The sequence below is a fragment of the Garra rufa genome, chromosome 22 (assembly GCF_049309525.1).
Source record: "Garra rufa chromosome 22, GarRuf1.0, whole genome shotgun sequence".
NCBI classification, from domain to species: Eukaryota; Metazoa; Chordata; class Actinopteri; order Cypriniformes; family Cyprinidae; genus Garra; species Garra rufa.
The window spans coordinates 13,285,944-13,308,640 of record NC_133382.1 but is presented as its reverse complement, the minus strand read 5'-3'; the positions used below and the strand labels follow the sequence as shown (position 1 = coordinate 13,308,640).

The window sequence follows — 22,697 nt, the reverse complement described above, 5'->3', positions numbered from 1 at the left end:
ACAGGCACTTTCCCCACTACGTTTAAGCAGGCCCGGGTAACCCCTCTGCTCAAAAAACCTACACTGAACACTTTACTCATCGACAACTACAGACCTGTCTCTCTCCTTCCATTCATAGCAAAGACACTGGAAAGAGCCGTTTTCAACCAGCTTTCTTTATTTCTCTCACAGAACAATCTATTGGATGCTAACCAGTCAGGGTTCAGGAGTGGCCATTCAACTGAGACTGCTCTACTGTCTGTCACTGAAGCCTTGCGGACTGCTAAAGCTGATTCCAAATCATCAGTACTCATTTTGCTGGATCTATCTGCAGCTTTTGACACAGTGAATCATCAGATTCTCTTGTCTACCCTCTCATCGCTGGGCATCACAGGGACTTCAGTTCGCTGGTTCGAATCCTACCTCTCTGGTAGGTCTTTCAGAGTGGCCTGGGGAGGTATCCAAAACTCATCAACTGGTCACTGGGGTTCCTCAGGGATCAGTTCTTGGACCCCTCCTCTTCTCCATATACACTACATCTCTGGGCCCCATCATACAGGCACATGGCTTCTCCTACCATTGCTATGCTGATGACACACAGCTCTATCTTTCATTCAAACCAGATGATCCATCGGTAGCTGCGTGGATCTCAGGCTGCCTGGCGGATATCTCTGCATGGATGAAGGAACACCATCTACAGCTCAATCTAGCAAAGACTGAACTCCTCATCTTTCCTGCCACTCCATCTTTACAACATGACTTCTCCATCCAGTTAGGTTCATCAACAATTACCCCATCGACCTCAGCCAGAAATCTGGGTGTAATCTTTGACAACCAATTGACCTTTAAAGATCACATTGCTAAAACTGCTAGATCTTGCAGGTTTGCATTGCACAACATCAGAAAGATCAGGTCCTTCCTAACAGAGCATGCTACACAACTCCTTGTCCAGGCCCTGATCATTTCCAGGCTGGACTATTGCAATGCTCTTTTAGCGGGTCTTCCAGCATGTACAATCAGGCCTCTACAAATGATTCAGAATGCAGCAGCACGACTGGTCTTCAATGAGCCCAAAAAGGCCCATGTCACACCTCTCTTTATATCTCTGCACTGGCTACCGGTTACAGCCCGCATCAAATTCAAGGCACTGATGCTGGCATACAGGTCCTTTACAGAAAATAATGAACTTTATCACAATATGCTAATTTTTTTAAAATGTACTGATAAACATTAGACTTTCATATATTTTAGATTCATTACACACTAACTGAAGTAGTTCAAGCCTTTTATTGTTTTAATATTGATGATTTTGGCATACAGCTCATGAAAACCCAAAATTCCTATCTCAAAAAATTAGCATATTATGAAAAGGTTCTCCAAGCGAGCTATTAACCTAATCATCTGAATCAACTAATTAACTCTAAACACCTGCAAAAGATTCCTGAGGCTTTTAAAAACTCCCAGCCTGGTTCATTACTCAAAACCACAATCATGGGTAAGACTGCCGACCTGACTGCTGTCCAGAAGGCCATCATTGACACCCTCAAGCAAGAGGGTAAGACACAGAAAGAAATTTCTGAACGAATAGGCTGTTCCCAGAGTGCTGTACTAAGGCACCTCAGTGGGAAGTCTGTGGGAAGGAAAAAGTGTGGCAGAAAACGCTGCACAACGAGAAGAGGTGACCGGACCCTGAGGAAGATTGTGGAGAAGGACCGATTCCAGACCTTGGGGGACCTGCGGAAGCAGTGGACTGAGTCTGGAGTAGAAACATCCAGAGCCACCATGTACGGGCGTGTGCAGGACATGGGCTACAGGTGCCGCATTCCCCAGGTCAAGCCACTTTTGAACCAGAAAAAGCGGCAGAAGCGCCTGACCTGGGCTACAGAGAAGCAGCACTGGACTGTTGCTCAAATTTTGCATGTCATTCGGAAATTAAGGTGCCAGAGTCTGGAGGAAGACTTTGGAGAGGAAATACCAAAATGCCTGAAGTCCAGTGTCAAGTACCCACAGTCAGTGATGGTCTGGGGTGCCAAGTCAGCTGCTGGTGTTGGTCCACTGTGTTTTATCAAGGGCAGGGTCAATGCAGCTAGCTATCAGGAGATTTGGGAGCACTTCATGCTTCCATCTGCTGAAAAGCTTTATGGAGATGAAGATTTCATTTTTCAGCACGACCTGGCACCTGCTCACAGTGCCAAAACCACTGGTAAATGGTTTACTGACCATGGTATTACTGTGCTCAATTGGCCTGCCAACTCTCCTGACCTGAACCCCATAGAAAATCTGTGGGATATTGTGAAGAGAAAGTTGAGAGACGCAAGACCCAACACTCTGGATGAGCTTAAGGCCGCTATCAAAGCATCCTGGGCCTCCATAACACCTCAGCAGTGCCACAGGCTGATTGCCTCCATGCCACGCCGCATTGAAGCAGTCATTTCTGCAAAAGGATTCCCGACCAAGTATTGAGTGCATAACTGAACATAATTATTTGAAGGTTGACTTTTTTTGTATTAAAAACACTTTTCTTTTATTGGTCGGATGAAATATGCTAATTTTTTGAGATAGGAATTTTGGGTTTTCATGAGCTGTATGCCAAAATCATCAATATTAAAACAATAAAAGGCTTGAACTACTTCAGTTAGTGTAATCTAAAATATATGAAAGTCTAATGTTTATCAGTACATTACAGAAAATAATGAACTTTATCACAATATGCTAATTTTTTGAAAATGACCTGTATAGGACAGCCACCGGCTCATCACCTGCCTACCTCCATTCACTACTACGAATCTACACTCCCTCCAGATGTCTGAGATCCTCTAGTGAAAGACGCCTCATTGTACCACCACAGAGAGGTATGAAATCACTTTCCAGAACATGCTCGTTCCTGCCCGGTGGAATGATCTTCCCACCCCTATCCGGAATTCAGTCTCCTTAACAGCTTTCAAGCGACTGCTGAAAACCCATCTTTTTCGTCTTCATCTTTTTAAAAAAAATAAAAAAATAATAATATTCTCCTCTCTTTCTCTATCCTCCCTCTCTAGCCTGTCTCCTCTCTTTCTTGATCTTCCCTTTCAAGCCTGCACTCTTCTAACAACGCCTGATATATGGTATTTTTGAGCACTTCCCATGTTGATCTGCCTCCTTAGGATGAATCACTTGTTGTATTCCCACTTGTTAGTCGCTTTGGATAAAAGTGTCTGCTAAATGAATAAATTTAAATTTCTCCTGGAAGAGCGGGTGATGCCATTTGTAAATTTAATGGCTTCCGGTGTCATCCGCTTCCAGTTGTTTTTACATGTACAAAATAGCTTGTTTTGCTGCTTGATATTGCAGTTGTGTCTTGCCACAGTTTTACCGTTTACTGAGCTTAATTCTTCTTCTTCTTGTTATTTCCCTACGGCAGCTTATGAAGCACAAGTCTAACACATTAGTAGAAAACAGCTTACCTCTGCATTAAAAAAATGCTAAGGTGGATATGATTTGGTCATTCTTGGAGCTAAGCCAGCTCCTTGTCATTAAGAACTACATGAAAAAAGTATCTCTTTTGTTTTTCATAGAAGATTTTTGAACAACATAAGGGTGCATGCATATTTAATCTTGGATAAACTTTTCATTTATGAAGTAGATTATCAACCTGAAGCCCTGCATGATGTTCGCAGATGGGCTGTAGAATGGAGCGGGCCTGGGGGAGTCACTCCCAAATTGCAGATGCATGAGTTTGGGTGTGTGGGGCATCGGGGTAGAGAGAGGAGGACGGGAAGGTGACAGAAAACCTCCAGGCTGAAAAAGAATTAAGCGGATATAAGCCACCAGAACAAGGCAGCTTTATTCAGGAACGGAACCTTCTAAATTAGTAGCTGTATGAACAAGGGGGTTACCTGATTGTATTGTTGCTGGGGTGAAAAGAGTCTTTGGGGACGAAAGGGAGAGCAAGGACACATGGGGTTCTTTTGTGCCTAAGCAAGAAAGAACAGATCAATTCAAAATTGAAGCATAGTCAGTGGCAGATTGTCATCACAGTCTCCATATATTAGAAACTCCTACCTGATAATGACATCTCTGGTTGAAGGACCCAACAAAAGGATGCCCTCTCCTGCCCCGGCTAGTGGAATAAGGGCGCATAGGAGACAGAAAGTTTGGAGACACAGATGGGACCCTGCCATGTCTTGATCCATCAATGACTCCCACGATTGCCTGGTCCTAATTGGTAATAAAAGATCAAAGTGATTAACAGATGGTTGGGTTGTATAGCCGCAAGATACACATTTAAGATATGCATGAGCACCTGAAGTATAGACGGCGTGGGTGGCCTGCTGGACTTTAGAGGTGCTATCATCCACTGTGAGAAAGACAGTGCCAAACATTATACCCTTAGGTCAAATCAAAAAGGGCAAAATACTGCTAAACATTGAAGATTACACACTGTATTTGAATTGAGGTCCTCCCAGTAGGAGCTGAGGCTGCAATCCACAATGGCACTATCAAGACTCTAGAGAAAGGGGAGGAAAAAAAAAAAAAAAAAAAAAGTTAGAACTCAAGTTACGATCCCACCAACATTTCTGAAATGAACATCAGGCAGGTAAACCTTTAGGCTTGGTCGACCTTCCACAGTCTTCACCACAGCTGGGTCATCAAACAGCTGCCCTCGGCCTGCTCTACCTCTCTGAGACCGGCCTGTTGGAGTGTGGGGCCAAACGCGAGATACTGGTTTGGAGGGTGAACGGGAAATGTAAGGGGAAGGTGATCTGCGAGGTGGAGATGGTGGTGGTGGAGGAGGTGAAGACCGTGGTGTTGGGGAGTTATCGCTACACAGCAGCAGGAGATCCATAGGGTCAGCATCTGGATTATCACCACTTGTGGCTTCATCTGGGTTCATATTTTGTATAAAGACAATGTAATTATTTTAAGAAAAAAACTGCAGCGTTAATGCTTCGAATCCAGTAACAGTTTGTGCATGATATGCAATTCCAGTAAGCTTACAGATTTTATCATATATTAATACCTAAGCCAAATGTCTCCTCATTGTAGAGGTCTATGTCCTCATCTTCTTCAGCCATTTCCTGCAATAGTCCACATTCATCATCCTCCTCTTCTCCTTTGTCGCTCCACTGATCCCCATTCTCTGGCCAACAGACATCAGGAACAGATTCCCCGGTTTTCTCCTGAACACAGAGAAAGAAACAAAATGTATCATAAAACATTGCTAACAATAACCCAAAAGGAAGCATTTAAACATTATGACATGCTATTACACCCGTTTAAATACTGTGCATATTATCTTGCTGTATTTAATGATTTCAAGTTTTTGTAATGCAGAAATAATAAAACAGTAAAAAGGTGATTACAAATGGTGTAACCAGTCACATATACACTCTTATAAATACATAGGCCTAACTTTTAACCTAAAACTCAACCCCTTCTTTTCAACTATAAAGCTAAAAAACAATATAGTTAAGGATTGTTTCTTCCATTGTATCCTAAGAAAATGTTGACACTTTTCAATAAGGATAAATAACATCAGCTAACTACATTAGATAGCAAACTATACTTTGTATTCATCTCGGTTAACAATAAATTAATCACAACATTATCACGTTATTAAATAAAGATGTCTGTTAATATTTAATGGATGTAAGCAAACACGAACTAGCAACAATCTGTTGTATTATCTAACGTTAACAAAGATGAATAAACACTGTAACAGATGTATTGTTTGTTTTTAGTCATTGTTAGTAAATGCACTAACCAGCACTAACTAATAGGACCTTATTGTAAAGTGATATCGAAAATATTAATGACATTGGCATTCCTTCTTTAAGCCGACCCAAAATGTGCAACCCACTTACAGTGTTATTGCTTCATGTACTTACGGGATGTTCAGAATCATCCATTTAAATACTGTCAGTGTTTCAATATTTTGCGAAACGTTTCGTTAAGCTTCCACACTCCTTGAACATCTACAACAACCAGTCCTGTTACACGTGCTTATCAGTGTTTGGAAATGAACACACCTGAGCGTTTGGAGGTGGCGCTTTATGCAAGGGCGTAACCACCACAGATTGTTGCCAAGTCCGCTTATTTTGAGTTTATTTCCAGAATACTGTTGTTGTGCATTCGGGCTTGTCAGTGGCTGGCACCCACAGGATAAAATGTATGAGCACGTTAATTCTGATTGGACATTGAACGTTACTAGACTTAAAGTAGACCCTAAAATGTAACTTTTTACATTTTGTTATGCTAAAAACATATAGAACCGGGAAAATTGCGCGGTGCACCGTGCAAATCACTAATATCAAATACAACTGGGACAGTTTAACGGCCGTATCTGATACTGGGGACGTGTCCGCCTTAGCAATGTTGCCAAGTTTGTATAAAAAGATAAATAATAGTGACATGGTCTGAAAAAAACAAGACCAAAATAAGAGACACCTTTTGGATGGTGAGGCATACGCACATTGTTCCAGTTTTCTGTTATGTTATGTACCAAAACAAACGTATTTCGTAAACTGTTTACTCCCATTCAGTACCCCATTACCACGGCATGTTATTCAAATACCAAATAAATGCAAGTCACAAGTGCACTGAATTAAAACTGTAATTATATTTTCCTCAAAACTCATAAGACAATCCATCCACTTTCCCTGACTATTTAAATATTTTCCTCCCTAGCTATGCTCATAATATATTATTTATAAATTCAATCGCGAATCTGGCTGATTCTAAACAGCTAAATGAAAACACACATCACTGAAATATCAGCAGCTAAAACGATTTTCAGGTTAGTTTTGAATCAGTGCAACCAAACTCTTCACAAAATGATTCACTCTTTTGAAGCATTCGAAACACTGCATGCTGGCGACGCCTGCTTTTCAAGAGTAAAATGTAAAGCACATTCAGAAAGTGTAGGCACCTTCAGTTTTTTTTTCTCACATTTGCGCCTTGTGCTAAAATGATTAAAGAAAAAAAAAAATCACATACCATACCCCTAATGACGCAGCAAAAAACAAAACAAAAAAACAAACAAAAAACAAAACTGTTAACGCAGTACTTATTTGAGGCGCCTTTGGTGGTGATCACAGACGGTTTGGCTATATAATGAGTATTAAATGTGTCTTTTTGGGTATAATATAACAAGATTACACATCTAGATTTTGGGAATTATTCTCTGCATCCTCTGAAGCTGTCAGGTTGGATTGTGTCTGTCGATGGTCAGCCGTTTTAAGGCCTTTGTATTTAATTGTATGAAAAGCCATCAAACATTTATTTATTTTCTTAAAAAAAATGATTTAATATTGTTCGATTTAAAATTTAAAATGACACAATAGTGAGAAAATCACAGAATTTTAATATTTCATAATTAATTAGAGTGCACAAAATGCCATCAACAGCAAATCAAATAATTAACAATTTAAGAAATCCATGCCACATCTACAAAATGAATAAATGTACATGTAAAAAATAACAGGAGCTCTTGGACTATAAAATACAAAGATGAGATACAAAGAGTCCATGGTGCCACTGATGCACCTTTTGGAGTATAATGGTATATTTTTGTTGATCCAGTGGAGTAGTGGGCAAAATTATTTTTCATCATCTGTTTCACCTAATCAATAACTTCTGTTCAATTACTGCAGTTCTTGCAAGGTGAACTAATATTTTCCCAGCTCCCAAGCCAAAGAAGTTCTCAGCAAAATAAATGTATAAACACTGGAAAGACAAACATTTCTAATCACATTACTTTTGTCTGCTAGTTTTAGCGACGTGCATAGAAAGAGTGAACTAATTGACTCTAACTGGCCTAATTAACCAAGCTCTCCCTAAAAATAGGTAGCCTACATAAAACCAGCACTAAATTAATAATTAAAAAAACACATTATGTACATATACTTTATATTTAATGGCTTTTAGTTAACAGAAATATGAATTAAAATGTGTCCTTATAAATTTTTAGACCCTGTCATGGTTGCATTTACACCTATTTGACCACCAGAGTGTGGTATTTACAGCAGTCGCCAGTGATATTTCCAGCGCTTAGAAATAGTGACTCGTTTTGAAAAGCACTTTGTTTAATTGTTTCTAAAAGCTGTTTCCCCCACCTACTACCTTGTTGATCGTTGCCAGATGGGGGAACGTACTTGCAGCCGAATGCGGCATCTTCGTATGACATGGACAGGCGGACAGGCCCAAATCAGAAACAACGTCCGCGCCGCTAAGCAACGCCCATTTCCGGGTATACCCGCAGTATGAGGAATGCTGACGTAACTGTCAGCTGTTTCACACAACATGCTCTCATGCCGGCAGGACGTACCTTCACAATAACATAGAATGTGATGAGAAGAGCTATGTCTTCCTATGCATGGATAACTCTATATATCGATTAAGCGTCGGATCAAGTGGAAGCTTTAACAGTTGGCAGTAAACGGTCTTGACTCCTGTGGTGGATTTCCACGCCCAGCTGTATTCGCCTTCAATCGGATGAAATCGTACAGGCGGCCGCTAAGATAAGGTGTGGGTTTCCTTCTGACTGTGCGATTTTAGCATTTTTCTGTTGTTCTTATTACGTTACGTTTATATAGGCTATGGTAATGTGGACTATAGTTTGCTCATAGTGATTTGATAATGTGAGGTTTGCCTTTGTTTACAATCCCGAGTCATTCTACACTTGCAATCGTAGATGCTGTCACTTTAATTATTATGGAAAAAACAACTCGCTTTTGACCACACAGACGTGTTTAACTTGATTTTACAATAATAATCTTGTTATTTTTTATTTAGTTTTCATTTAGTTAGGCTACTCAAAATCACTTATGAAGATATTGCAAATATACATTTTGAAATACATACATCTTATAATGTAGCAAAGCACACGTTTTGCAAATATAGTGTAAAAAGTGAAATGTGTAAAACATTTATATATATATATATATATATATATATATATATATATATATATATATATATATATATATATGTATGTATGAAATTTACTTTTGAAGTAATCATTTTGTATTTTCAGTTACTTACTCTGTTATATGTTATTTGGGCTGTTCTGTAAGAACACCAGATAAACCATTTACAAAATAATGTGACAGCTAATTTAATGATAAATTAAACAATTAAAAAACCCTACAATTATTTAGTTAGACATACAAAGGCTCTATTAATAGAACAGATTTGACTTATTGTTATTATTATTAGTCTATTAGAGTATTCATCCACTAGTCATCATGTCACATGCCTGGAATATGTGTTCCACTGTATGTCTTAGTGCATTTGAATGTAATTATCCATCCCTTTTTACGTTTGTTGCTGCAGTCTTTAGATTTGAGACATATAACTTTCTTTGCACAGTTATTTTTTATTAATCTTGTGGATGTGTTATTCTTTATTTGGGTTCATGAAATGTAAGGCGTCTTTTGAAGGATTTTCTATGATAGCTATGCCAATTGATTGTTCCAAGAAGAAGAACAACAACAATTTCTGTTATTTTTTGCATTTCTGCAATGCAATCTTCTTGTCTCTGTGATAAGAGCAATTCAAGCAGATGTTGTGAACACTTTTGTGGTGCTTTGAAAGCTTGAAGGTCAGACACAGGTAATGATGGCCTACAAAAAGACCAATACTGATGTGGCCAACAGTGATCTCGCATAATCTTTATAGATCCATGAACTCTTGCATAATGCAGGTTACTTATAGATGACTTTTAGTCTAGTCTGTATGATGCAAATTATGACCATGCTGATCTTTGCTTACTTTCTTACGTGGCTTTAGTGATAAGACAGGGATTAGATGCCTTTTTTTGTCTGAAATGATTGTCCAATCAGTTAAGCTTAACTGATACTAGTTAGTAAAGTCCTGCAGTTTTGTTTGCTGTGGTTCAGAACATGCTGGATAAAAAATATATTTACTATGGGTTTCCTCCCCCCAACATAAACTGTTCTCTGTGCTGTTCTTGGCTTTCTCCGATATCTGATCTTCATAGATAATTCATGCTTTGACCTCTCTGGCAGGGTTTGTGATGGTTGGGTGTGGCTTGTGCAGTCTGGGCAAACCAGAGGATGTCTGTGCATGGTGAAGAAATGTCCCAGTCGTGATATCAGTGCATACATGCATCTTATATCACAATAATGATAAATATCATGATATACTTTGGAATTTCACAGACTTAGTAGATAAATAATCCTCAAGAAACTTAATAATAATAAAAAAAAGCCATGTCATTACCCTAGTAAGCAGCACTGTTCAAGAAAGAAACGTAAAAACGTAATCAAATGTACAATAAAACACTGCATTGAGTAATTTTCTCTTTTTATTTTGTTTGATTATAATCAAGAATAAACATTAACACAATTCATAACAGTTACACATTTTTTTGACAAATTTGTATGAATTCGTACAATCCACATTTTCGTACAGTCGTAAAAATCCATACTAAATACCCAATTATTTAAAAAATACTTTTGGTTTTGGCATGGATCCAACAGATTGTCATTTATATTTTCCACAGCAGCTTATGCTTTCTAAGTAAAGTGTTTAATTGAATGCTTAAGAAGGGTCAAGTTTTCATCATCTTGCCAAGATTTTGACAATTTAGTATATATTCGACTGTTTAAAGGTATAGTTCACCCAAAAATGAAAATTGGCCCATGAGTTACTTACCCTCAAGGCATCCTAAGTGTATATGGCTTTTTTCTTTTAGACAAATCCAATCGGAGTTGCATTAAAAATGATCTTCCAAGCTTTATAATGGCAGTTTCTGTTTAACAGTCCAATTAAGTGCATCCATCCATAATAAAAAGTGCCACACACGGCTCCAGGGGGTGAATAAAGGCCTCCTGTAGTGAACTGATGCGTTTTTGTAAGAAAAATATCCATATTTAAAATGTAGTAATCACTACAGTGAGGTACACTGAAGCCGTTCCAGACGGGTGACGTTATGTAGGATTTATACAATGCACGTTTTACTGGTAAATATGGATAAAAAGTCATCTATTTGCTATAGGATGCCTTAATTCACCCCCCCCAGAGCCAAGTAGAGAACTTATTATTATTGATGGATGAACTTTATTGGACGACTTTTGGACTGTTAAACAAAAACACTCGCCCCCTGCCATTATAAAGCTTGGACGAGCCAGGATTATTTTTAATGTAACTCCGATTGGATTCATCTGAAAATCATGTACACCTAGGATGCCTTGAGGGTGAGTAAATCATGGGTTGATTTTAGGGCTGCAACGATTAATCGAACGATGTTGTGAGGCGCGTTTAGTCAATGAAGCCGGTACTTTGATTAGTAGTAAATCCCCATCACGTGCGTTCAGCTGGAGCGGCAGTTAATACACACAGCCTTAAATCACTGACAAGCCACGCCAAATCACGCTGAAAATCGAATTCTATTTTGAGCGCGATTTGGCGTGGCTTGTCAGTGATTTACGCTGGGGTGTTTGAATTGCCGCTCCAGCTGAACGCACGTGATGGGGATTTACTACTAATCAAAGTACCGGCTTCATTGACTAAACGCGCCTCACAACATCGTTCGATTAATCGTGCAGCCCTAGTTGATTTTCATTTTTAGGTGACCTAACCTTTTATGTCTAGAAAGCTGCGAAAGAGACCTATATCATCTGGTTCAGGTGTGCTTTGTGGCAGCTACAGAGCCAAACTCTGCTGGAAGGTGGCTGTTCAGGAACAGGATTTGACACCCTGTTTTAGGTAGAGGTATCAGCTGTTGATGACACACTCTAGTGGTCAGGCAAACTAAGGCCGCATTTACATCACATGGTTCAAGCCAAGTTCCAATTCAGATCAGATATGACCCACAAAAGGGTAAGCAGGAAAAAAAAAACATGGATATGAATATACTCATATCAGTTTCAAGCCTCATTTATATGTGGAAATAAATCAGATATGAATTTATTTGTGTCTGCCATGTAAGCAGACAGATAGGATATTCCCCTGCCAATGCAAGCCATACATCACTGAAAAAGCAACAGTGGCATGGTGGCAATGACGTCAAGTCACATGGCTCTTTTCAGTGGGGGACAAAGTATTAACCCATGCAGTGAAGTCTTTTGAGCTTTTGGGCAAGCAGAAGCATGTATTAGCATTTTTTTCTGTGTCAATTGCAAATCATGCCATTTTTACATTCTTTCCAACCTTGGGATGTTTCTCTAAGTGTGTATTGTAAATGCAGATATATTGGATATGGGTCACCTTTAAAAGAAGATGTGAGCAGGTTATCAAAAATATTGGATTTAGTCAACAAATTGGGCATCAAGACCAGTAAATGCTTGAACGCTTTAGTTTAAGAGGTGTTCCTGTTGAATAACTATAAGCGGCCAAACCAGCAAACGATATTGTCTGTTTATTCTAAGCACATGCTCGTCTGCCGCTTTAAATTTTCAAGCTTGTATTCTGATTGGGTGTCAATGTTTTCATCGTTCATCAGCTGGAAAAAAAAATCGTTCTGAAAGTGATTCCAACGCTATTGTTTCTCTGTGCTGTGGACTCTGCTATTCTTTAATATTGAGAATGTTTTTTTGGAACACTATCTTTATCGCTAATTTATCGCTATCTTTATAGTTATCATCCTTGATGTGCATGGGCCTTGAGAATTCCATGAGAAATCCAATCCAGTCATATATAGGGATCAGCGTGTGTGCTGTGTTTTTCTTGGTCGTTCGCGACTGTTTGCATGTATGTAAAAATCTCCCTTACTATTTAGGAGCCTTCCAAATCCAGATTACAAAAGAGTACTTATGAATTCAAAGATCTCAATGTACAGTACAGTTGCAAGAAAAAGTTTGTGAACACTTTGTAATTACCTGGATTTTCTCAATAACTGCTAATACACCGTTCTAACCAAACACAGTGTGGAAAAACAAATAACAAACAATTGTATTTCTTCAGTATTTTAGTGAAGACACTGAGTAATCTTTAACAGTGCATGCTGGGAAAGTTAACAGCTGAAAACTGAAACATAAGAGAAAAATATGTACAGAATATGTCTGTACAGGTTTATCGCTGACATTTTAAAAAGCTCTGGGATTTTTAATGCTTTATTTAACATTGCAATTCATTGAAATGGCATACTTGTGAGTCAGATAAACAGAATCTTATGTTTTAATGTCACTACCAGGTAATGACCTGCTTAAAAATAAAAATCGCACAGCTTTCTTGCATTGTCAGGTTATTGGTTTGCATTTCAGTAAGTTTATTTTTGGTAGTTATTAGCATATTAGTTTGTGTAAACAAAAAATACATTTTACCAGAGAATGTCAAGACAGCAGTTCTTGACCTCAAACTTAAGGTGGTGGTGTTAATCAACAAAACAATCCAATACACTGATGTACTGTAAATCAAATGAAGACGGCCAAGTCAGAGTCATGACCATAACCTAACAAGAAGTTTGCTCATTGTTGCAGTTAAAGCAAGATCTGTGAGTTATTATACTTTTTTCAACTTGCACTATGAATGATCACTTGACGTCATCAGTAAAATGAAAACATGTTTGTGCATTAATAGCATAGTTTGATTGTTTCAATCAGTGTTTTATAGTAAAAAATCCATGCAGGCAATTCCATATGGGTATACCATTTTTTTTGCAGCTGTATCTTCAGAAACGTTTACAGACTCATTCTTGTTGTGTGCATTATTTGCACAGTGACTTGGTTATTGTGAGTCATTTGTTTAGTTCAGACAAACTATGCAAACTTTGCTTGAAGTAGCTTTGTTGCCCCATTGTCTGAACTCTCAGGTGTATTGTTCAGATCAAGTGCTCTGAAATAGTCGAACCACAAAGGCAACAACAAAATAAGAAAAAAAGGTGTGTCTAGTGCCTGCAGGTGCTTTAAAGTGCTCTTTACATATTGAATGTGCTTTGTTTTCCCAGCATTTCATGGACCAGTCAAATACCTACAGCAAGGGCCTTAACCTTGTTAGATTCAGTCTTTTTATTAGACCTATCTCTGCATCGTGAAAGATGAGATTTTGGTGTGACTTCTCAAAACATTCACTACTGGTTATAGCCCTAAAACGGAAAAACTTTCATTTTGTCTTCGCAGTCTTTAACTTCTTCTTTTTTTTTTTAAATAGTTGTAACAGTGTGCACTTATTAGGCACCAAGCCCAAAGGGCTGTAGCTCTTATTGTATCTGTATGTTTTCTTATTATTTTCATCCAATGGGACTCTATGACAGCCCTATGAACAGAACATAGGAAAATTATGAAATTTGGGACACTTGTAGCTAGGGATGTTAACCGATGACCGTTTGACCGGTGGTTGACCGTATCAACGTTAACCGGTCAAAGTTGTCGGTAGTCGGTTAAAAAAAAAAGTGCCGGTGCGTCTTTTACGCATTCTGAAGGTGCCTGTTTTATCCATTGGTTTTATCATGTTGCAGTCTATTAGGCAACATTCCGCATAAAATGGGCTTAGATTTGGAAATACATTACATCTACATTTCAGTGGTAACCGATAAGGTGATGATGATCATCATCTTTCTTTATTATGGTTAGCACTACCTCAACTAAAGCGGCGTCTCTTCGGAGCTGTCATTTTCTTATATGAGCCGTGGCAATGTTTCAAATGAGCTTCTAACCAAAACAAACGTCTTTATTTTCAAAGCGATCACCTTGTACCCAAACCATTTGAAACTAAGGAGCCATTTGTCCTACGATTACATACAACAAGCTCTTCGGCGCCGCGTTTGCGGGACTCATGTTTCGCGCTGTAGTGGATTTTAAAAAAGTGACGTGAGTGGCAGTGTGTGTGTGTGTGTGTGTGTGTGTGCGGGAGGCAGAGCGGCAGAGAGATGCGACAGAGTTGCGAAATTGCAGGCGCGGCTCGAAATGGCTGTTATTTCAAATAGCGTACCATATTAAACTAATCGGTTAACCGGTTTCAACCGGCTAATGAGGCTCGGTGGTCGGTCAAGAAATTTTTTAGTTTTCGCCATCCCTACTTGTAGCCATGAATAGTTATCTGACCAAAATTTGGGGTCTCTAGAATCAACTCTATAGCACCACCACTGGTTCAAAAATTCAACATTTAAATGGTAATAACTCTTGAACCCCTAATTCTGAAAAAAAAAAAAACCTGATTCCTCTCCTCATGCTGATCACATGCAATAGCTTACATTAAGACTCCACCCATTACAGTAGCGCCCATTTTGAAAAGTACAATATTCAGTTGCTACTCTCTGCTGATGTATGCAAGTTAATCTAATTGCATGCAGATGTACGCCTCTAGTTTCGATACACAAAGCTCACATTTCACAATTAAATCAACAACAGACGGATAAAATCACATCCCGCCCTTTGTATTTTGTTGTTTGATATCACAACATAGTGGTTAAGTAAGTTGCAACTTCCATTTCATGTTAATGTTATTATCAAAATATATGTAAATCCCCTCTAACATTCTCTTTCTACCCCCAAAATTCTGGTTGGGTCGACCGATATGGGTTCAGCTACAGCTACAATGAACTAAACCATTTGATAAGGCCAGAGAGGTGTGTGATGAAAATGAAGCAGTACCGTTTATTGGTTGTAGGGTAAGTCAGCATAGATAGTGTTTGTTCAAATGCTTCTGTGGGCTTAGTAAGCTGAAAGAGAAAATGAGAGTGATATTTTTTCTTTGCCCCAATTTGATTAAAAATAGCCAGTGAATAGTTTTATGCTCCTTTTGCAGTGCCCTAATATAGTTCACCTAAAAATGAACATTGTGTCATAATTTGTGCATCCATCTATCCAATAAATACAGTGGTGGCCAAAATTATTAGAACACTAGTATTTTCCCAGCTAAAAATGGTTTTAAGTCAGTTATTTCTATCTTTTGCTGTAGGAAATATCGGTTTACATTGCCAAACATTCATTTTGCCATTAATTGTAATAATCCACTGAGATTTTTGTTTGCACAAGGAGTCTGACAACAGCCAGGGCTCCACACAGAGATCTGATCTCATCATCATCCAGTCTGTCTGGAATGACATGAAGAAACAGAACAAACTGAGACAGACTTAATCCAGAAGAACTGTGGCAACTTCTCCAAGATGCTTCAAGAGAACCTGCAAAGCTACCTGAAAAACTAAGTGCACCTAAGGCAAAAGCTGCTTAAAATGCAAAGGATGCTCACACCAAATGTTGATTTAATTTATTTAATAGAAGTTAACTGAATAACTGAAAATCTATTTATGACATTATTTTTGACAGCATTCTCATTTTACAGCATTTTTACACAAGTGCCTAAAACTTTTAACAGGTCTCTTGAAGCATCTTGGAGCTGCTGCCAGTCTCAGTCTTTAGTCCGTGTTCCATTCCAGACAGACTGGATGATGAGTATATTTCTGTAGCCATATTAATCAGCTGATTAATGACCTTCATTATAAAACATTTTGGAAGTGTATGTGAGGATCAGTCTCTGCAATGATGGGGATTTTATGTGTGATTGTGTTATATAATAATCTTGTGACTATGAGATGATATATACTTCCTCTTTTTTTTGGAGACTGGGGGTGCATTATGTCTGATCTGAATCAGATATGTTGACTTATACAGCGTATTTGCTGACAGTTCAGTGGGGACAGATAGCTAGGCTATATAAAGAGCTGTGTGGTAAGTAACACCTCAAATTAAGGCGACTTGGGTCTTTTTCCCTGTGTTTATCATGCAGACTAATGATTTGTCAGTGTTTGCATCTTTAGCAGGGCTAGGATTACATTTCTTGGTGTTCATGTTTTATGTAGTCAATATTTGAAAGTGTCACATTCACAATATATAGTTAATTTTATGTATGATTTTATGATACATAAAAACATGTATCAACATTTAAAAGATTGATCAGCATGAGTTCTAAAAACATCCTGGTCCTGGTTGGAAAAACAATTCCCATTATGTGTTCCCTGTGTGCCTTGTCTGTTCCTGCCCTGCCCAGTCCAGCTGCCAGTTTTCCGCCACAGGGTATTTTTGTTTGTTTTTGTTTTGTTTTCTTTTATCATTTAAATAATGCCCACTGAATTCTGTATTTAAAAGAGTAGTTCACTTTCAGAACAAGAATTACAAACAATGTACTCACCCCCTTGTCCTCAAAGATGTTCATGTCTTTAAGTCGTAAAGAAATTGTGTTTTTTGAGGAAAACATTTCAGGATTTCTCTCCATGTAATGAACTTCTATGGTGCACCCGAGTTTGAACTTCCAAAATGCAGTTTACATGCAGCTTCAAAGGGCTCTAAATGATCCCAGCCGAGGAAGAAGGGTCTTATCTAGCGAAATGATCAGTTATTTTCAAAAAACATTTACAACTTATATACTGTTTAATCTCAAACGCTCATCTTGTTGAGCCAGACAAGACGAGCATTTGAGGTTAAAAAGTATATAAATTGTAATCGTTTTTTTTTTTTTTTAGAAAATAACTGATCATTTCGCTAGATAAGACCCTTCTTCCTCGGCTGGGATCATTTAGAGCCCTTTGAAGCTGCATTTTGAAAGTTTAAACTCGGGGGCACCATAGACGTCCATTATATGGAGACAAATCCTGAAATGTTGTACTCAAAAAACATAATTTCCTTACAACTAAAGAAAGAAGAACATGTACATCTTGGATGACAAGGGGGTGAGTACATTATTTGTAATTTTTTGTTCTGAAAGTGAACTACTCCTTTATGTCCTCACCTCATCTCTTACCATAAAACATGGTCCTGAGAGAAAATGACCATTTTCTCACTTTTTTCTTTTAGTATGTTTTAATTATAAGTGTTTAATTCATCATCATCATGTCCAACTCAGGTTTATTGGGAGAAGATGCCTGTGACATTTTAGCAAAATTGAATTACATTGCTTCATGTATGTTCTGTGACACATTCAACTTACACTATATTGCCAAAAGTTTTGGGACACCCCCTTCTAATGACCAGGTTTGACTACTTTAGTCATTTCCATGAGTACAAATTATAATGTTTAAGCATATAATGATATTCTAGGGAATTGTGTGCTTCTAATTTTATAGCAACAGTTTGGACAGGACCCTTCTATCTATTCTAACATGACAGTGCTGTATAAGGCAAGGTTTAAAAAGAAATGTTTGATTTCACCAAACACCAACGACTTGTACGTATGGGTACAGTCATTTTAGACACTTCCAAAACTGTTGCAAAAGAGATGAAAATACAATTTTTAAATACATTAATCATATTTCCATATTTGTTGCCACAGTTTTGGAAATGCCTTTTTCTGTTCTAAAGAAGGGGGTGTCCCAATACTTTTGTCCATGTAGTGCATGTACAAGTCATTCGTATTTGCTGATGAGTTTTTTGGCTCAAGGTCTGCATTTAAAGTCACAGCAGAGGTGTTCAGCTGGGATTTGGACTTGGCTTTATGCAGACCAGTCAAGTTCTTCCACACTGACTGAATCAATCATTTCTGTTTGAACCTTGCCTTATACACAGAGGCATTGTCATGTTAGAATAGAAAAGGATTCTGTCCAAACTGTTGCTATAAAATTAGAAGCACACAATTCCCTAGAATATCATTATATGCTTGAACGTTGATTTGTACTCATGAAAATGACTACAGTAGTCAAACCTGTTCATTAATAGGGGGTGTTCCAATACTTTTGGCAATATAGTGTAAAAGTGACACTAATTATGTGTAAACAAAAGCAAATGTACAATAGCAATGCATTTGCTGAAGCAGCCATTTTATTTTAGCTTGTTGCTACAAGTCTTTACGTTTTTATTGTGACTCATATTAGGGCTGGGCGATATGGAGCAAAAAATATATCTCGATATATTTTGCTATATCTCGATATACGATATATATCTCGATATCTTTACAGGATAAATAACCCCCAAAAAACTACTGCAAAAACAAATATTCCAAATTTCAAAGTCTTTTTTTACTGAAACTCAGAGGTAGGCAGTTCAAAACAAAGTGCTTCTGCGAATTTTCTTTTAAAAATCCCTTTATACATATTAGAGCTGCACGATTCTGAATAAAATGAGAATCACGATTTTTTGGCTTAGAATAAAGATCACGATTCTGGAGAACTTTATTTTAAAGATTTACCCCTGAACATTAGGTTATCAAACAGCAGTAACATAGCAGTAAAATAAGACATAATAAACTTGGCTTTAAATTTAAAGAAATTTTATGAAAAATAATGTAATAATGTAATGAAAAAAACACCATTAAACATAAAAAAACAAACATACAAAGTTATTATGTCAGAGAAAAGCGATTTAAAGATTCTTAGCTAAAAACACTTGCCTGTCAACATTTTATGGCTATCACCGTCCTCTCTGTGGGATGCCCAAGTTTACTTCACCATTTTACAAATAAATCCTAATCTAATCATGACAAACCATATAACGTTGGAAAGGTCTAAGGCTCCTAAATAGATATTTGACATTTTGTGTTACAAATTGTAGAGTGCACCTTAAAAATCTACTTCATAACAGGAGTTCTGACCTTTTTCACAGACATCCTTGTTGCCTTTTTCCCTATTACACTTTAGAAATAATAAGAAATGATATATCAGATGAAAACTTAATTTCAAAATTCATCATTTGAAAGCCATTTTAAAATCAGACATTAACATGCATTAACATGGACAATGTACATCAAAATCATATTACAAAATGTTTTTGCCCATGAATTATAAAGATTTAAGTTTCAATTCTTAATTTTCACGTCTCTGTTCAAAAATGGGAGTAACAGTTTACAACAGGGGTAACAGGGTTAATGGATCGTCATGCTCATTTATGGTTCCATTGCTGTGCCGGTCCATAAATCTGTCACGATCAAAGTACTACTCTTTTAATTTTCAAAGTGCAAATAGAGACCGAATTTTTCAAGCATGATACAGAGCTATCTACACAGCTACACAAGTTATTATAGCCCAAATACTAATAACAGCCTAGATATTTTATGTAGCCTAATTTGCGTGCATTGGGGAGTTTCTCTCTAAACGCAGGGTATTAAAATTGTTTTTGAATGTGCGTGCGTGTTTTACTTTTGGTTTCGTTTTAACGATCGCGCAAAAATCTCGGTTCGTGGTGCTAGAAGCTCCATATAATGGAGCCAGTTGTCCTTTTTTTTTTGCGACGAGTTCTGTAGCCTCCAGGCTGGTTGCGGGCGCCGCCATGTTGAATGAGACGACAGGCGAGGGGAGGGGGAACAAAAGCAAGGAGGCGGGGGCGAGCACAGCACAGAGAAGGCAAACAAGTAAAGTGGCGAAAATTAAATATAAACATTATATCGATATATACGATATGTCAAAATTCATATCGAGTTTAAAAAAATATCTCGATATATTTTAAATATCGAGATATCGCCCACCCCTAACTCATATTTATGAGACTCATACTTGAGCAGTTCACATTCACAAGTGCAGTGTTGTACCAGGTGAGCCCCTGAGCATGTTTACTAAGTTAGAAAAGCCACACATGTCATATGCAGGGCTCGAAATTGCGACCATTTTAGTCGCATATGCGACCAAAAATTAATCTGTGCGACCTCAAATTATATTTGGAAGCATTTGTGCGAGTGAGAGAAATGAGTGTGGTGCGACTCGGTTTCGAAACTGTCGCTAGCCGAACTACTGCACAGACTGCTGTGAGCTGATACAGTGACGGTTTCTCCAACATTACATAACTATTTAAACTTCATCTTCACATTATTACCTTAAATGCAGATATTATGCAGGAAGGGCTCGCAAAATCGCTAGCCCGACGTCCCGGGGCTATTGTGTTTCCAGTCGGGCTACCAGAATGTTTCACCGGACTGTCCGACGGGCTATCGTAAAGTAGAGGACTTCTGCAGGTCCTTAAAACTCCTCAATTTATTTGTATCAAATGTAAGGCCATAAAAAGTTGTAAATATGTAAAATAGTATAAGAAAAGTCTTGATTATAAGTTTAAGAGACGGAAAGACGATCGCGTTTGGGTTGGATTAATCTTCAAAAAGGCAATGATGTCTTTGTATAAATATGTGCACTGCACATTTCAAAGTCAAAACGTGGCACAGATGTCTTTATATGAATGTATCTGAAGGGAACCGACTGTCCTCAGAAACGTGTCCTTGGCATTTTCATTTCATGTCTGATAAACAGCATTAATGCTGATTTGTGTACAGCCGTTACTCATACCTGTCAAGTTTTGGATTTGAAAATAAGGGAAATTTTCCGGCGCCTGCCGCGAACAGTCCCACCACCCCAACCAAGCTCCAGTATCCCTTACATTTTTAAATCAGGTGACAAGAAAACTAAAATCACCACTTGTCAGCCACTTATAAACTACAATTGGCTTTATGCACAGCTGAGCTTCAGGCATCTCCTTTGTTTCCTGTCTGCCATTATTGGACAAACTGATTAATCCAGGTGATCAGTTTGTCATGGCAGACAGGAAACAAAGGAGCTGGCTGAAGTTCAGGAAGTCGTGCAGCTGTGCATAGAGCCAATGATAGGCCTACCTTTGTTGACATTGACATGCTGTGAGCATTCATAGGCTAAATGAAAACACAAAAGGGTATATATGAAGAGCATTTATTTAAAGGCTTATTTGCATATTTTCTGTTCATTTAACATTGGTAGGCAGTTATCGCGAGGCTAGTGACAGAGCTCAGATTTTTTTTTTTTTTGGGGGGGGGGGGGACGTTTTTTTTTTTTTTAATAACGCAGGTTAAAATAGTAAATGGGAAGTTCGGCTCTTTTCAAAGATTCAGCTCTTTTGGCTCGGCTCCCTTAAAAGAGCCGGCTCTTACGGCTCCCAAATGGCTCTTTATTTAGTATCACTCAGAGCCTTCTATTTTAGCCCAATTTATCAATTGTGAATGTTTTGTGTATTGGTACGCAACTTTTTAATTCCTTATTTTTCATTTTAAAAAATACAGTTACTATTATTTAACATTTTAATAAAACTTTAATTGAACTCAACCACAGCATAACCTAAATAAAGGGAAAAGTCTTAACATATATAATAAACATATATAACAAAACACTTTTGTCTTTAGTGCAGGTTGGCATTGAGAAATATGAGATGCCTCAGCTTGGATGGGCTGATGCGATTTCTCCTCTCTGTAATTATTTGTCCTGTTTTTGAGAAGACTCTCTCTGAGGGCACCGGTGTTGCAACAATGCAAGGTCTTCCTACCATTACCTTAACCAGGCGTCTGCACTCAGCTTTGCAGTCTCCAACATCATTGAAATGCAGCCAGATGCTGCTGCTTTTTCGTTTTTCACTAATTTTTTCACTTTCTCCCAATGTACTTGCATTTAATGCCGTCTCCCCCGCTTCTCTCTGTCGCTCTGTGTACCTGGCCTGTACCACTACACTCGCTATCTTTAAAGCACGCGCCCCCTTTCCTTCTTTCACATAATGGTACGATCCCGCCCCTACTTACGGCGGAAGATTCGGCTCTCCCCGACGGGAGTCGGTTCTTTTCGTTCGCTACAAAGAATCGGCTCTTAGAGCCGACTCGTTCGCGAACGACACATCACTAGTTAAAATACGGGAGATTTACGGGAAAATACTATTACGGGAGGATGGCGGGAAAGAAGGGTAAAATACGGGACTTTCCCGGCCAAAACGGGATACTTGACAGGTATGCCGTTACTAGGGAAACCGTAATATTTCAGCGCTACTAAAGCGCCCCCTAGTGACAGAATGAATTTTTATTTCCAATACATTTTTTCAGCTGTTTATGGTCAAATTATTGCAATTATC

General features: G+C 38.2%; 1 protein-coding gene across 1 annotated transcript in view; it reads right to left on the bottom strand.

The window, feature by feature from the left end:
* Positions 1-22,171, bottom strand: part of patl2 (PAT1 homolog 2) — a 32,378-nt gene extending 10,207 nt beyond the window's left edge. Inside the window, exons 1-9 of the mRNA XM_073827854.1 lie at positions 22,131-22,171; positions 13,072-13,093; positions 4,982-5,141; positions 4,565-4,845; positions 4,403-4,468; positions 4,265-4,318; positions 4,024-4,179; positions 3,858-3,935; positions 3,614-3,759 (exon numbers count right to left, since the gene is read on the bottom strand). Coding sequence (XP_073683955.1) covers positions 3,614-3,759; positions 3,858-3,935; positions 4,024-4,179; positions 4,265-4,318; positions 4,403-4,468; positions 4,565-4,845; positions 4,982-5,141; positions 13,072-13,093; positions 22,131-22,171 — 1,004 coding nt within the window. The remainder of the gene's footprint in view (positions 1-3,613; positions 3,760-3,857; positions 3,936-4,023; positions 4,180-4,264; positions 4,319-4,402; positions 4,469-4,564; positions 4,846-4,981; positions 5,142-13,071; positions 13,094-22,130) is intronic.
* Positions 22,172-22,697: the final 526 nt, after the last annotated feature.